We start from the raw sequence: 15279 nt of genomic DNA, 5'->3' as shown, positions 1-15279 counted from the left end.
ACGGACGTTGTTGCTGCTGTTGTTGTTGTTGCGGTTGTTGAACCCTTTGTTGTTGACGAGGTTGAGGTGCAGGAATGGTCACTGCAGCAACCGGGCGATATTGATCTCTACTCACACTTCCTCTGTACACACTCCCTCGGTGTTGTACAGCATTGGTTTCACCTTCTCTACAGCGAGGTGCCCCAGAGAAAGGTTTCTTTGATGACAAAGAAGACCCCACATCCTGAATTCTGCCGGCCTTGATCAGACTTTCAGTTCTTTCGCCACAGATGACGACATCATAAAAACTACCGAATGGGAAGCTTCCCATCCGGTCCATAAATATACCCTGAAGAGTGCCTATGAACATATCTGTCAACTCCCTTTCCAGCATAGGGGGTTGAACTCTCGCAGCAAGCTCGCGCCATCTCTGGGCGTACTCTTTAAAGCTCTCGTTGTTTTTCTGACACAGACTCTACAGCTGAGTCCGGGTCGGTGCCATATCCATGTTATGTTTGTATTGTTTGAGGAACGCTTCTCCCAAATCCCTCCAGCATCTGATCGAATCTCTTTTTAACTCCATGTACCAGTCCAAAGACGCCCCAGATAGGCTGTCTTGGAAAAAATACATCCACATCTTCTCGTTGTCAGTATACGCCGAGATCTTTCGATAGTATGCCTGCACATGGGTGCGAGGGCAAGAAGTGCCGTTGTATTTGTCGAAAGTGGGTGCTTTGAACTTATGTGGGATTCTCAGACCTTCCACTAATCCCATATTAGTTACGTCAAAACCAAGAGAATTTTGACACTCCATAGCCCGGATCTTCTCAGCAAGGGCCTCAACTTTGCGGTCTCTCTCATCAACCCTCCCCAAGATGTCTTCGTCTTCACTGAGTAGAGTGAACATATCCTCTTGTCTGTCGATAATCGGAGCCTGATTACGGGCCGGAGCACAGACTACTCTGGCATTGGCAGTCTCTGGAGCAATAGGTTGACCGTTGATTCGAATACCTCTTAATTCCTCCCCTACAGCATAGTTGTTGATGGGCACAGCCGCAGTAGGGTTATCATTAATCGGGCCTCCCTCTGGCAGAGCTTGGTTGGGCGGCGGAATCACAGCTTCTTGCCTCTGAACTAGAGCTCGGAGTTCTTCTTGTCCTTGCGCAACCCCTTGCATCATGTGCATGAACTGGGCCATGTTAGCCCTCATCTCAGCTAACTCAGCTTGTACTTGATCCATGTTCCTTTGATGGTTGAGTCTCGTTGAGTAGCGATGCGGTCTCTGATCAGCTATCCTGCCTAAACACAGGAACCAAAGTGAGAAGTCGGCACAAGAACACCTGTTATGCAAATGAGATGAGTATGATGTTAATGATGTGTATGATGCACATGATATGCTCATTTCTCAAGCATTCAAAGAGCCTGATCCATCCTCAAAAGATGGCAACCTGCATCAACAGGAGAACAACAAAATACAAGGTAAATGAGAACAACAGGGAACACCAACAACCTTATCTATAAATAAGGGCAAAAAGATACAATCAAGTCAGCAAATACCTAACAAACGGAGTACAAACAAATGAATCCCATCCAACAAGCCTGGAGGTGATTCTTAACATAAACATCAAAGGTACAGGCTAAGATAAACGGTCTTCCAGAATGAGAGTCTTCAGGTACTGGCACTGGTCTATCAACAGTGTGCATTCTGAACATTCTGGTAGAAGGGTGATCTTCTCCTTCAATTGTCTTCTAAGCTCCATGACTTCTCTTCCAAGATAGTCCTCTGATGCTTGCCTCAAATCTACCTCTTTCTTCAACTGAATGTCCTTGTCTCTGAGTTGCTTCTCCAGGTCTCTGATCTTCTTCTGGTAACTGGCTTCAGCTCTCTGTAGTCTCAAGCATTCCCGGTGCTCTGCATCCAACATGGATTCCATCTCTTCATAGGATCTCTTCTTGCTTCTCACTCCACTAGCATCCTCTCCTTGCACTTCCCTGAGTTGATGGGCCAAGTGCAACCTATCAGCCTTGGCTTTGTAAAGCTCCATCTGGGTATCTTGCTCCTTCTCCCTCAACCGGCGATTCTCCATCAAGGCTTGCTTATAGTGCTCAGCAGGTACACTCTCAACAAGGATCAAAGGTGGTTGCTCCTGAAGTGGCTCCATCCTATCGTAGGGTAGCAACAAAGTTTCCACTCTCTTCTTTACCCAATCAGTGTAATCAGGCATAGCAATGGCAAACTTCTTTCCTAAGACAGATCCATCCTTTACTCCAACAGATCTCCAAGCTCTTCCAATCTGCTCCAATCTAGTCGGGTCACTCTACTTCTCAAAATACACACTTTCAGCTATCTCAGCTTCAAGTGGTTTTCCCTTCATTACAAACCCTAACTGACGAAGAGAAAGAACTGGATTATAATTTATGCAACCTTTGGTCCCCACGAGTGGCACGTTCCGGAACTCTCCACAGCTCATAATAACATCCCGCACATCCATCCGGTAAGATTGCCACCTGATGTCATAGGAGGTAAGCGACATGATCCTCTGAGTCCACTTAAGAGTGCTCTGAGCATCCATAAAGGGTCCACTGGCTGGCAGAAGGGACATGAACCATCTGAGTAGGAGAGGTAGACAACATCGGATAGCTCCACCCTTACCATGCCTACTGTGCATGGCATAATAAGTGTCAGCTAAAAGAGTGGGGACTGGATTCCCTCCAATGAAGACACTGATTGCAGCATGGTCAATGAAATTGGGCATGCTTAGGAATAGAACGATCCCATAGATCATGGCAGCAAACTGGGCGTGAAAAGCTTCCCAATTCCCCTTCTCTGCTTCTCCTCTAGCAACTCTCAGCAGAAACTTCAACGGCAGACCCACTACTTCCCCACTGGGCTTCCAGTTATCACAAACTTCTTTGACACTCAACCGGAGAGCTCTGGCAATAACTCTGAAGTCAACCTCCTTAGGCACGTCCAGGAAAGGAACCTGATGCTGAATCGGGATGCTCGTCAGAATAGAATACTCTTCGAGAGTAGGTGCCAACTGATAATCTTGAAAGGTGAAACACCTAAGCTCCGGGTCGTAGAACTGAAGAAGAGTCTGCAGCGGCACCGGATCAACTACCATCTTCAACAACGTCAGAATATCCCCAAACTGGTCCACGAACCCCTTCTGGTTACCACTGGGCATCAGGCTACTCAACTCGATCAATGAAGTCAACGGCTCACGATGAAAGCTGTAGGAACAGGTCTTCCGCTTCGGCTCCGGGACTGTTGCCATCTCTATCAGTGAATCAAGCTCTGGAATGTACCTGAGAAATGATATGCATGCAGAGATTAGTTTTTTTTTTCCTTTTTTTTTTATTCATTTTTTTTACAGCGTTTCTTTTGAAAAAATAAATATGCTATGATGCACATGATGCAGACAGGACTGGCTGGTTGCATCTCTGAATCACAAGGTCGAAGCTTCGGTCTAAACTCAGAACCCAAATCCAATTTGAAAACCCAAGGTCAACTGAGACACTGTCGTCTGAACCCAAAGTCACCAACAGAACCGCAAGTCACCAACGGTACCTGTAATAATGATCAAACCCTTCCCCACTCACGGGTGTCGTCTAGGCCGGGGTAAGGTCGAGAGAAACGCAGCATAAATAACCTTTCGCAGAATACCATCATATACACACCTGAAGTATGCAACGACAATATCCCACCAGGGTCTGAACTGCTCGTGATATCAATGTTCCGCTAAGTGGCGCAATACAACCCGCTTCGAATGAATCACTCTATTCCTAAGCATCCTAGATTTCACTCATGGTCTGGATATTGGACCTTTTACCTCAAGTGACTCCCATCCCAACAGAGAGAAACAGACAACCAGCCAGATGAATAATGAATGTGAATGAATGCAAACATAAGTGCAAACATAAACGCAAACAATAAATAATGAACGCAATAACAAAACAGCAAACAGCAACCAAAACCCTAACCTAGAGAGCGCTAGGAGAGACTCGCTTAGGGAAGACGGACCAGCACAGGTCAACTTCTCTATATCCCCAGCAGAGTCGCCAGCTGTCGCATTACGCGAAAAACCGGCGGGAAAACAAGAACAACAGAGCCGCCACCGTGCGTTATTTATCCCAAAAGAGGGAAAGGAAACACTCAGAGTAAACCTGGAAAAAGCATGGTCTCGCGACCAAAGAGAATGGGATCGGGACTCGGTTATGCGAAGGGAAGGTATTAGCACCCCTACGCATCCGTCGTACTCGACGGGATCCACGCACAAAAGGAAGGAAAATGGTTGCTAAAACACTGCTCACACACACACACACTGGCTGAAAGAGACACAAGAAAACAAACAAAACTGACTCGGCAGGATATCGCGTCCTGGGCTTACTTAGTCTATCAAGCATAGACATCAGAGTCAAAGTAGTTCGGACTGGGGAAATGACACATGCTCGCTAGGATATCGCATCCTATGCATACGTATCTCCTCGGACGAAGGAGAATCAGAGCATTCGTAGCTCGGCCAACACGCACACAAACAAACACAGGCAAAGGCAAATGTGGAGCCTGAATGCCAATCACTGGACTTACATCAGCATCCGAACCAAACAAAACCACACTGGAACCCGAACGCCACTCGATGGACTTACATCAGCTTCCAAGCACACAACAACACACACAGAGGGGTTGAAGACAAAAGGGTTGAAAAAGAAAAAGGGCGCCCAGAGAGATCAGCTCATCTCCTGCCTACGTACCTCATCTGGTATGAGGATCAGGGCGACGTAGTTCCCCTACGGAGGGACACATGACTAGCTTAACCAGATAACATAGGGAGACACAACTAGGGAGACTACGACTCGAGCCTAGATGTTATCATGCAAATTCATCCCTAAGTTAAGGTTTCTAGCTAACTTGCACAGGAAGCAAGCCTATCCTAAACATGACTTGCACAGGAAGCAAGCCAAACTAAACCTAACTTGCACAGGAAGCAAGCCAAACTAAACCTAACTTGCACAGGGAGCAAGCTAAAGCAAACACACAAACACAAGTAGCACACACTATATGCAAGCAATGGGCTCAAACAAGGTTAGGTTTTAGTCGAGGGGTCATATCAACCTCAACAAACAAACCACTGTAACTGGGTAGTGTTAGCTCTTAACCCTAACATTGAGAGTTAGGGTGAAGCTGATGAAAGGTGAGTGAAGATGAGACTTCACAGCTCTTATCCCTGGCCTGGGAGAGCTTAAGACAAGAATGTGTGGGTTCAGAAAGGGGGAACCCTTCTACACATTTGATACTGACTCAACTATACAACCGTACAAGATCTTGGGTTAGTATCTGCAATGCATCAACACAGTGGTGTGAGCAAAGCAGATGACACACAGAATAGCAGGGGATAGATTGCATATCCCTTGGGTTCTGCCAATTGCCTCTTCACTTAGGAGGTCTTTGAATATATACAAGGACAAATGTAAACAGTCACAAACATTGCCTCTTAAGGAGGACTTCAGACAGTTGTCTGGCCAAGTAACAGGCCATGTCTTTCAGACTACATGAAGATAAGAAGTTATACCTCAATGCAAATTGCTATTAAGCAAATCAAAGCAAAGTTCTTAAAGAACTATGAGCAACTAAAGGTACCTGAAACCAGTCAGACAACATCAGTATACAATTCAAAGTTAAATCAAAATGAGATAGAGATCATCAGTCAACACAATCAGTTAAATGTGCAATGCACAAGGCTCAAAGCATGTGAGCCAGGCAACCTACAAAAACAAACAAGTTAGTTCATGATAAACAATCAAGCTCATTCAATTTGTATTGATCTCTTTGGGTATTTGTTGCTTAACCTGAAACAACAAATTTAAACATGAGCAACATGACCACTAGGACAAGCCTGGGGTCCAAAAGAGATAAGAAAATCAAAACAGCAAGTGACAAGTGTCCAAAATCAAGTTCACACAATCAAGAAAAAAACTCAATTGGTTTCATGTTCATATCAATCATCATCATCATTTCATAAGCAAATTAGGTCAAAACATGGCATATAGAAGCTCAAAGAAGTCAACAGAATGACTCAACTCAAATCCAATCATAAACATTTCAAAAATTCCTCAAATAAATCATGATCAAACATCATTCACGACATGATAGGCATACCAAATTTCAGCTCATTTGGATCAAAGGAAGTAGGGAAATTAAATTCAGAAAGGCAAGGCAAGTTCAAGCATACTCATTCAAAGCATCAAAACATGCACCAACTTCAATTAATCATAAAACAGAACCAATACATGATAAATGAATGGGATCAAAGCCATGATGTACTTCAAGATGTTCACAATGCACATGTCAAATTTCAAGTTCATCCAATAATGTATGAGAATTTCACAAATCATATGGCATCATGTGTCACAAAAGTCAACAATTTGGTCAAACAGGGGAGAAATCATCAATCAAATAGGAAATGCTCCCAAAAATTCCAGAAAAATTCTCAAACATTCTTAACATCCATAAGTATGTTCATGAAAAAAATCAGACCATTTTGAGTTCATTAAGCATGGTAATTAAAATCATGAAGTTGGACATACATGGTGTGACACAAATTGTCACACCCCTATTCAAAAAATCATAACTCCACAACCAGCAATGATAAATTCACAAACTCTACACCAAAATCACCATGAACATGTCTAGTTTGAGCACAAAAAAATTGGGAAGCATTGGATAAAGCATCACCATTTCACAATTGATTTGGTGAGACATACATAAAATGGATACATATGACAAACCCTAGCACAATTTAAAATCCACACATGCAAAAAATCTGGAAAAATCATGATAAAAAACTAGAGATCAAGAGGAGTATTTTGCAAAAAAATCCCATCAAATTTGGATAAGAAATGATCAACTTATGAATTTTCTAAGATTGGGTCACAAAATGAAATAATTATTGAAAAGAAAATGGATTAATTAATTAAATAAACCGGCCAGTGGCATTATGGTAAATATCCGGTCCCTTAAGTGAAACGCTGCGTTTCACTTAAGGGAATGCTGCGTGCTGATTGGTCATGGCCAATGAAACAGTGTTTTCCATGCAAAAATGAAAATCCAAACACGAGCCAAACACGAACAACAGAAAATCTGGGCAATGGATGTTAGGGTTCATGCTACAGTACCTGTTCATCATCGTTGATGAACAATTTTCCCAGATTTGGGAATCAAACACATCATTCAAACCATCTCAACATGTACAATCATAATCTAGTCCTATTTTCCCCTAACTCGAGCTATCAACAAAGAAACATGCACTAACATCTTTAACAACCAAACTTAAATTCAGTGTAACTCTCAAAATACTCAACCATTTTTCAAACCACAAACATCAATGAACTCAGCATGGAAGGATCTTTCTAAAGCATGTCATAATTTTGAAAATGGTGAGGTTCGAGTTCTTACCAAATCTGAAAAGCTGTGATGATACAGTGGTTTTTTGGCTTCAAATGGCTGAAACAGATGCACCAATATGCTCCAGAAGGTGAGTGGGAGAAGGATTTTGGCTCAGCAACCTTGATTCTAGCTCAAATTGAAAACTGCCATGGAAGAAGGTCAATGGAACAGTGATGTTTCCTTGCTTTACAGTCACGGTTTGAGGCTTGCAAAAGCTTAACAAATGTTGGTGGATGATGAATTAATCAACAGGGCTCGTGCTCTTTGAAGGTTTTCAACCAAAAGTTCAAATGAAGAACATGAGAGTTTTTTGAGAGAAAGAGATTTTGATCTGTTTTGGCAAAGTGTGCTAGGGCTTTTCAGCAGAAAATGAAATATATGTAGTCTGTTTAATGTTACTAAGCATGGTTAGTGGAAATGATAATGGAATTTTGCTTAATGAGGTGTTTTTGATAATTGCTAAAACCAAACCAAATTACATGGGGTGTATGGTAATGCACGAAATTGGGCCTCAAACATACCCCAAACATGATTTCTGAACAAATGTAATTGGTACAAATCATTGGAAATGTTTAAATTGAAAGTCCATTTTTCAAGTCACTCTTTTTTAATTCATGCCACTCAAAAAAAGCCATTTTGCTTGGAAGATTCTTGGTGAATTGTGATGAAAGATTTTGATAGAGCACATCAAATATGACTTGTAGCAAAAAACCCCACCCAATTTGGCCAAATGGTTTGGAAGATATGCCACTTTGAAGTTCAAAAATTCTTGAGAATGATTTGATCATAACTTGCCAACCATAAGTGAGAAATGAGTGTTCTTGGACTTTTTGGAAAGGTGAGAGCAAGATATTCAACTTTCATGTTGGACAAAATTTCATTTGAAGCTTGTATGATGATGTAATTTTGAGGAGCAAGACTTTCCATTTTTAGCAAATTCCAATTACAGGTCAACTTTCTATTTTTGGAAATTTCTTGTCTGACTTCAAATTCTTCAATCTTGACCTTTGAAATGTTGAATGAGACTTGTATGGACATGAATGAAACCTTTTCAAACCATTTCCCACCTTGAAATCCATAAAATCAGGCACAGTTGACCATAGTTGACTTTCTAGGGTTTCTGGTAGACTGAACACTGACTGATGACTTCTGAGCATCCAATACTTGACCAAATCACTTCCAAAGGACCCCTAGGTCATGTGAACATGTTGGACCAACCCTAGGGCCTTGTCTCAATGAAAACTGTACTTGCTTGCTTGATTGACTGATCTCCTGACCAGTTTGACCTAATTCTTCTGAATGGCTTGCACTTGGGCAAAGGGACAATGCAATGTTATGCAGTGGACTATGTTAATGTTATGACCTAGTATGAGAATGTATGTACAAAAGGTAGGTGCAAATTTTGAGGTGCTACACCAAGCCTATGTAGAACTGCAAAACAATTGCAGACATTGGGAGGAGCGTTGCTATGAATTCGAAGCTGCCATTGTTCAAAGGGACGAAATCATCCATAATCTCCAAGTCCTTTACGAAGAATGGAGGGACAAGTACACCAACATGACCTTATTAACCAACTATGCCCTTCAAGACTTTCCTGACAAGTTGAAGGAGGCAGATCTGATCATGTACCTAGATAATATCCCTAAAGAGGTCTACCACTTTGTCAAGTTCTGCAAAAGAACAATGGCCGAACTCATCACCGACATTGAGGCTCTCCGCAAGTCTCAAGGGGTCACTTTTAGGGTGGATATCTAGTTGGTTTATTTGTTTCCATTACTTGTATTTTGCAACTTCTATGTATTGTTGTCTATTTTCCCTTCAAAGGATGAATGAAAGTTGCGATTTTTCTCTATTGTGTTTTCCTATTTCAGGATTGTGAACGAGAATCGTCAAGTAGTTATTGCAATGAATAAACATGAATAAATAAAAAGAGCTTTGCTTTAACAAAAAAAAATCATGCATCATATGCATCTTTCGAAACACAAAAAAAAAACAAAAACTCATCCATCCACCCCTTTTTTTTCTTCCAGAACCACTCTTCAAAGCTGACTTTTTGGTACGATACACGAGGACGTCGACAAGCTATCATGGAGCAACTTCAAGAGAACCAAGTTGTCCTTCAGGAATAAGTATCCCAAATGCGGCAATTGATGGAGACTATTCAAGCAGTCGCAAGAGGCCAGGAGGTTATGGCAAAAATGCAAGAAGAAATGAATCAACGTGCCAGTACTACCAATCCTCCTACCCCTCAAACGGTTGAGAATCCGACTCCAGTTCCTCAAGCTGATCCTCCAATTAACATTAATGCACCCGGCGGTGTTCCAAACGACAATCCTCGTCCTTATGCTCTTGAGACAGACAACCAACTTGATGCATTCTTCAGCCCAAGGGACGCTTCTCAGAATGACGCCTTCGGTTCCGCAACCAACAAGGTGGAGAGGAAGGTAAAGGCTATTGAGGAAAAGCTCAAGGCAATGGGGAGCACTGACATTTTGGGCCTCGATGCGGAAGAAATATGCTTAGTACCTGGGGTCATCATTCCGGCCAAGTTCAAAGTTCCGGACTTTGAAAAATATAAGGGAAATAGCGACCCTAGGACACACATTAGAGCATACTGCCGAAAGATGGCTGCCTATTCCAGCGATGATCAACTTCTAATGCATTTTTTCCAGGATTCCCTCAGTGGGGCATCTTTGGATTGGTACATGCAACTCGAGGGCAACCATATTCACACCCGGAGGGAAATGGCCGAGGCATTCCTCAAGCACTATCAGTACAACACTGATATGGCACCTAATCGCACGCAGTTGCAAAATTTGACTCAGAGGTCTGAGGAGTCCTTCAAAGAGTATGCCCAGCGGTGGAGGGAATTAGCTGCTAGGGTACAACCCCCATTGCTAGAAAGAGAACTGGTAGACATGTTTATGGGAAACTTGCAAGGTCCATACCTTGATAGAATGGTAGGGAGCACCTCTTCAGGCTTTTCTGACCTGGTCTTAGCCGGTGAAAGGATAGAAAATATGATTAAAATGGGAAAGATCCAGAACTCTGCCAGTACTTCTAGTGCATCGAAGAAACCTTTTGTTCCCTATGGTAAAAAACGAGAAGGCGAGACCAATGCTGCCTCCATCATTCGAACAAGAAATCCCACTTATCCACAAGTAGCTGCAATAGCTCCCGTCCAACCAAGTCAACAACAATCATTTGCAATTCCTGTTCAAACTCAACAACAACAACGGTATCAACAACAACCGCAACATCAACAACCACAATATCAGCAACAACAAAGGATGCGAAGGCCCGAGAGAAGATTTGACCCAGTTCCCATGCCTTATAGCCACATTCTACCATATTTATTGAGGGGATCACTTGTGCAACTAAGGGAGTTAGGACCCCCACCAGCGGTTCTTCCTCCTGGTTATGATGCAAATGCCCGCTGTGAATTTCATTCTGGCGCTCCCGGGCATTCGATCGAGAATTGTAAAGCATTAAAGTACAAGGTTCAAGATCTTATTGACTCTAAGGCAATCACATTCGCCCCCAAGAGGCCGAATGTGAATAATAACCCGATTCCCCCTCACAACAATGCATCGGTGAATATGATGGAAGCTGACAATGGAAGGAGATTGATGTCCTGTGTGGACGAGTTAAAAACACCACTCATCGAGATCAAGAATGCTTTGATGAAGAATAATACCTTTCCCATTTGTGGTAATGATTGTGAACATTGTCTGATTAACCCGCAACAATGTAGAATATTGAAGTCTGTCATACAACAATTAATGAACCAAGGGATCTTGGTGGTAGACTGGCCATCCACAAAGGAAGATGTGTCTACCCTCGAGATACCATACGACGAAGTCCCTCCTCTGCAAATTCCATATGAATTATCTCAGTTAACTCTGTCGACAAATCCTATTACTCCAATCATAATAACAGTTCCCACATCATTCCCATATGTTGACACCAAGGCAGTCCCTTGGATGTATGACACCTCAGTCTACATTCATGGTCAGAAGATTCAAGAAGAACCGATAAAGTCTAGTGACCCAATGATCAATATCACCGGCACTAGCGGAGTCACAGGAAGTGGAAGGATATTTGCACCGACACCCACTCCAATTGGAACTATCAATCCTTCAACTTCAGAAAAAGGCAAACAAATTGATGGCGCTCAGCAAAGACAAAACCCCGCACCTTCAAGTGAAGTAGACGAGTTCTTACGCATCATCAAGAAGAGCGATTATCGAGTAGTTGATCAGCTTAACCAGACACCCTCGAAGATCTCAATGTTGTCTCTATTGATGTGCTCGGAGGCCCATAGGGAGGCTTTGGTAAAGTTTCTGAGGACAGCTCATTTACCACAAGAGATATTTGTTTGTCAGTTTGAAGGAGTAGTTAACAATATCGCTACTAGCTTAAGCTTAGGTTTCAGTGATGAAGAGCTTCCCGCCGAGGGGAGGAATCATAACAAGGCTCTCCATATTTCCATTGAGTGTGTGGACACAGTCCTATCAAGAGTTTTGATAGACACTGGGTCTTCCCTCAATGTGATGCCTAAGAGCTCCTTTGCTAAACTAACTATTGAAGGACTCGTAATGAAGCCGAGTGAGCTTATAGTAAGAGCATTTGATGGGACTAGAAGGACTGTAATCGGTGAGGTGAATTTGCCTATGAAGATTGGTCCCCATATTTTCCTTATCACTTTCTTTGTAATGGATATCTATCCAGCCTACAGTTGTCTGCTTGGGAGGCCTTGGATCCATTCAGTTGGGGCAGTCACTTCAACGCTCCACCAAAAATTGAAATTCTTAGCTGATGATAAGCTAGTTGTTGTCGAGGGTGAGGAGGACATTGTGGTAAGTCACCTCGCATCTTTCCGATACGTTGAGGGAGAAGGGGAGATAAGGGAAATCTCATTCCAATCATTTGAAGTTATCAATGTTGAAATGCTTTGCCCATAAAGGGGTGAATCAAAAGATGCCAAATCTCCCATGGCATCTCTTAAAGACGCCCTGACAATCATAAAGGATGGACACCCCCAAGGATGGGGAAGATTGCTTGAACTTCCTGCCAACAAGGACCGCACCGGTTTGGGATACAACTCCCAGAATTTGAAGAAGCCCGCGCCGATAGCTACAAGGGGATCAGTGATCCCGCTGTCCGATAACTTCTCAAGTGTTGGTTACCTGGATGACAACCGTATTTGTGCCGTGGAAGAAGAAGAAGAAGAAGAAGAAGAAGAAGATGATGGCTTGATCTTCACAAAGACTGATGGAAATGGTGCCACCAAATGGACCGAGTTTGAAATACCTAAAGTGACCTTGATTGAAATGTAATTCCCAATGTTGTTTTCCTTCCTTTTATCAAAAGAACCCATGTCAAGCCCAAGGCATGGGGGAATCATTTGTATGGCCTCATCAAATTTCCTTATTAATCATTAATGAAAAAGGGTTCATGTTCGCAATCAATTTTGAGATCCTTGTCTTTCATTTATTCAATTCACTTTTTTTAAATGACATTTTTCTTTTAAAAAAAAATAATAATAATAAAAAGTGTCTTTTCAAATCATCTTTTCTTTCATACCAATAAAAGCGTGAACCTTAAATCATGCAGATCATCCTCGACAACCACCAATGACAATTCTGCTACAGTCTCATACGACTTTGACAACCCGATTAATCAAGCTGATGAAGAGTGTGAGGAAGAGGCCGAACTCCCAGAAGAATTGGCAAGGTTGCTCAAGCAAGAGGAAAAAGTCATCCAGCCACACGAAGAATCAGTGGAAGTGATTAACCTTGGGATAGATGAGGAAGCGAAAGAAGTCCGAGTCGGCTCCGCTCTACAAGACGAGGTGAAGACAAAATTGATTGAGCTCTTAAAGGAATACAAAGATGTGTTTGCATGGTCATACCAAGATATGCCCGGCCTCGATACTGACATTGTGGTCCATCATCTACCCCTTAAAGAAGAATGCCCTCCAGTAAAGCAAAAACTACGAAGGACCCGTCCCGACATGGCTATGAAAATCAAGGAGGAGGTACAAAAGAAGCTCAACGCCGGCTTCCTAACGGTCTCCAATTATCCTCAATGGATAGCTAACATTGTGCATGTACCTAAGAAGGATGGCAAAGTAAGTATGTGCATAGATTACAGAAATCTAAATAGAGCAAGTCCCAAAGATGACTTTCCACTGCCATACATTGACGTGCTAGTAGATAATACCGCTCAGTTCTCTGTTTTCTCTTTTATGGATGGTTTCTCCGGTTATAACCAGATCCGTATGGCTCAAAAAGATAGGGAGAAAACCACTTTCAGAACACCGTGGGGCACCTTCTGCTACAAGGTGATGCCTTTTGGATTAAAGAACGCCGGCGCCACATACCAACGAGCCATGATCACTCTCTTTCACGATATGATCCATAAAGAGATTGAGGTCTACGTCGACGACATGATAGCTAAGTCTCAAACCGAAGAAGAACACCTTATCAATCTAGAAAAGTTGTTTGAGAGGCTGAGGAAGTTCAAATTGAGGCTTAATCCCAACAAATGCACATTTGGGGTAAGATTCGGCAAATTGTTAGGTTTTATCGTCAGTCAACGTGGCATCGAAGTAGATCCCGAGAAAGTAAAAGCCATACAAGCTATGCCTGCACCCAAAACCGAGAAGGAAGTCCGAGGATTCCTAGGTAGATTGAACTACATTGCTATGTTCATATCTCACCTCACTGCCACCTGTGATCCAATCTTCAAACTTCTTCGAAAGGATCAAGCCATCATTTGGAACGATGACTGCCAAGGCGCATTTGAGAAAATAAAGGAATATTTGCAAGAGCCTCCTGTGTTGATGCCTCATGTACCTGGTAGACCATTAAACATGTATCTCACCGTTCTTGAAGGATCAATGGGTTGTGTCCTCGGCCAACATGACGAGACTGGTAGAAAAGAGCATGCAATATACTATTTGAGCAAGAAGTTCACTGATTGCGAGAGTAGGTATTCGATGCTTGAAAAGACTTGTTGCGCACTAGCATGGGCTGCCAAACGTTTAAGACAATACATGCTCACTCATACGACATTGTTGATCTCTAAGATGGATCCTGTCAAATACATCTTCGAGAAGCCGACTCTAACTGGTAGAGTAGCCCGATGGCAAATGGCTCTGACCGAGTACGATATCCAACATGTCACTCAAAAGGCCATCAAAGGGAGTGTATTATCTGATTATCTTGCACAACAACCCTTGGAGGACTATCAGTCTATGTGTTTCGAATTCCCCGACGAGGATATCATGTTGATTAGGGATTGCAACATCCCCGGTCCCGAGGAAGGACCTGAGCCTGGATCCCGATGGACCATGGTTTTTGATGGAGCTTCTAACACTCATGGCAATGACATTGGGGCAGTAATCACTTCTCCAACTAATTTCCATCTCCCCTTCACCGCCCGATTATGTTTTGAATGTACAAACAATATGGCCAAATACGAGGCTTGTATCTTTGGTATTGAAGTTGCTATCGATCTTAGAATCAAAATCCTGGAAGTTTATGGGTGTCATACCCCAAAATTTGCCCGTTGGTATTACAAAGCATTTCTCAAGACCCTCCGACTTATTCTGCAAGGCACCGACATCAAGGGAACAAAAGCCCAGCTTACAACAGGCCCAACCCAAAAGAGGCCCAAAATAGCTTGCTCGCTAGGCGAGCAATCCCTTCGCCTAGCGAACGCTTCGTCATGACACTCGCCCAGCGAAGCGTCAGATCCAGGAAAAGGCCCAGACCTAGTTTGCTCGCTAGGCGAGCAATTCCTTCGCCTAGCGAAGCTTGCGAAGTTTGAGATTTTTGGACCTCATT

The 15279-nt window shown here is 42.8% G+C and overlaps 1 protein-coding gene across 1 annotated transcript; it reads left to right on the top strand.

Annotated features, from left to right (window-relative positions):
- The first annotated feature begins 9564 nt into the window (after nucleotides 1-9564).
- Nucleotides 9565-12390, top strand: LOC127102654 (uncharacterized). The gene is made up of 3 exons (XM_051040001.1): nucleotides 9565-10664; nucleotides 10809-11854; nucleotides 11936-12390. The coding sequence occupies exons 1-3, from the start codon at nucleotides 9565-9567 to the stop codon at nucleotides 12388-12390; spliced, it is 2601 nt and encodes an 866-aa protein (XP_050895958.1).
- The last annotated feature ends 2889 nt before the right edge of the window (nucleotides 12391-15279 follow it).

The sequence above is a fragment of the Lathyrus oleraceus genome, chromosome 7, assembly GCF_024323335.1.
Source record: "Lathyrus oleraceus cultivar Zhongwan6 chromosome 7, CAAS_Psat_ZW6_1.0, whole genome shotgun sequence".
In the NCBI taxonomy this organism is placed as follows: Eukaryota; Viridiplantae; Streptophyta; class Magnoliopsida; order Fabales; family Fabaceae; genus Lathyrus; species Lathyrus oleraceus.
The sequence above is the reverse complement of the archived record's forward strand: the minus strand, read 5'-3'. Positions and strand labels throughout refer to the sequence as shown.

Excerpts from the sequence above, each read along its gene's own strand:
- LOC127102654 (XM_051040001.1), top strand. The coding sequence starts at position 9,565 with ATGCGGCAATTGATGGAGACTATTCAAGCAGTCGCAAGAGGCCAGGAG. Across the intron at positions 10,665-10,808 it reads CAAACTCAACAACAACAACG|GGAGTTAGGACCCCCACCAG; the intron begins GTATCAACAACA and ends TGTGCAACTAAG. Across the intron at positions 11,855-11,935 it reads CGCTACTAGCTTAAGCTTAG|TCCTATCAAGAGTTTTGATA; the intron begins GTTTCAGTGATG and ends GTGTGGACACAG.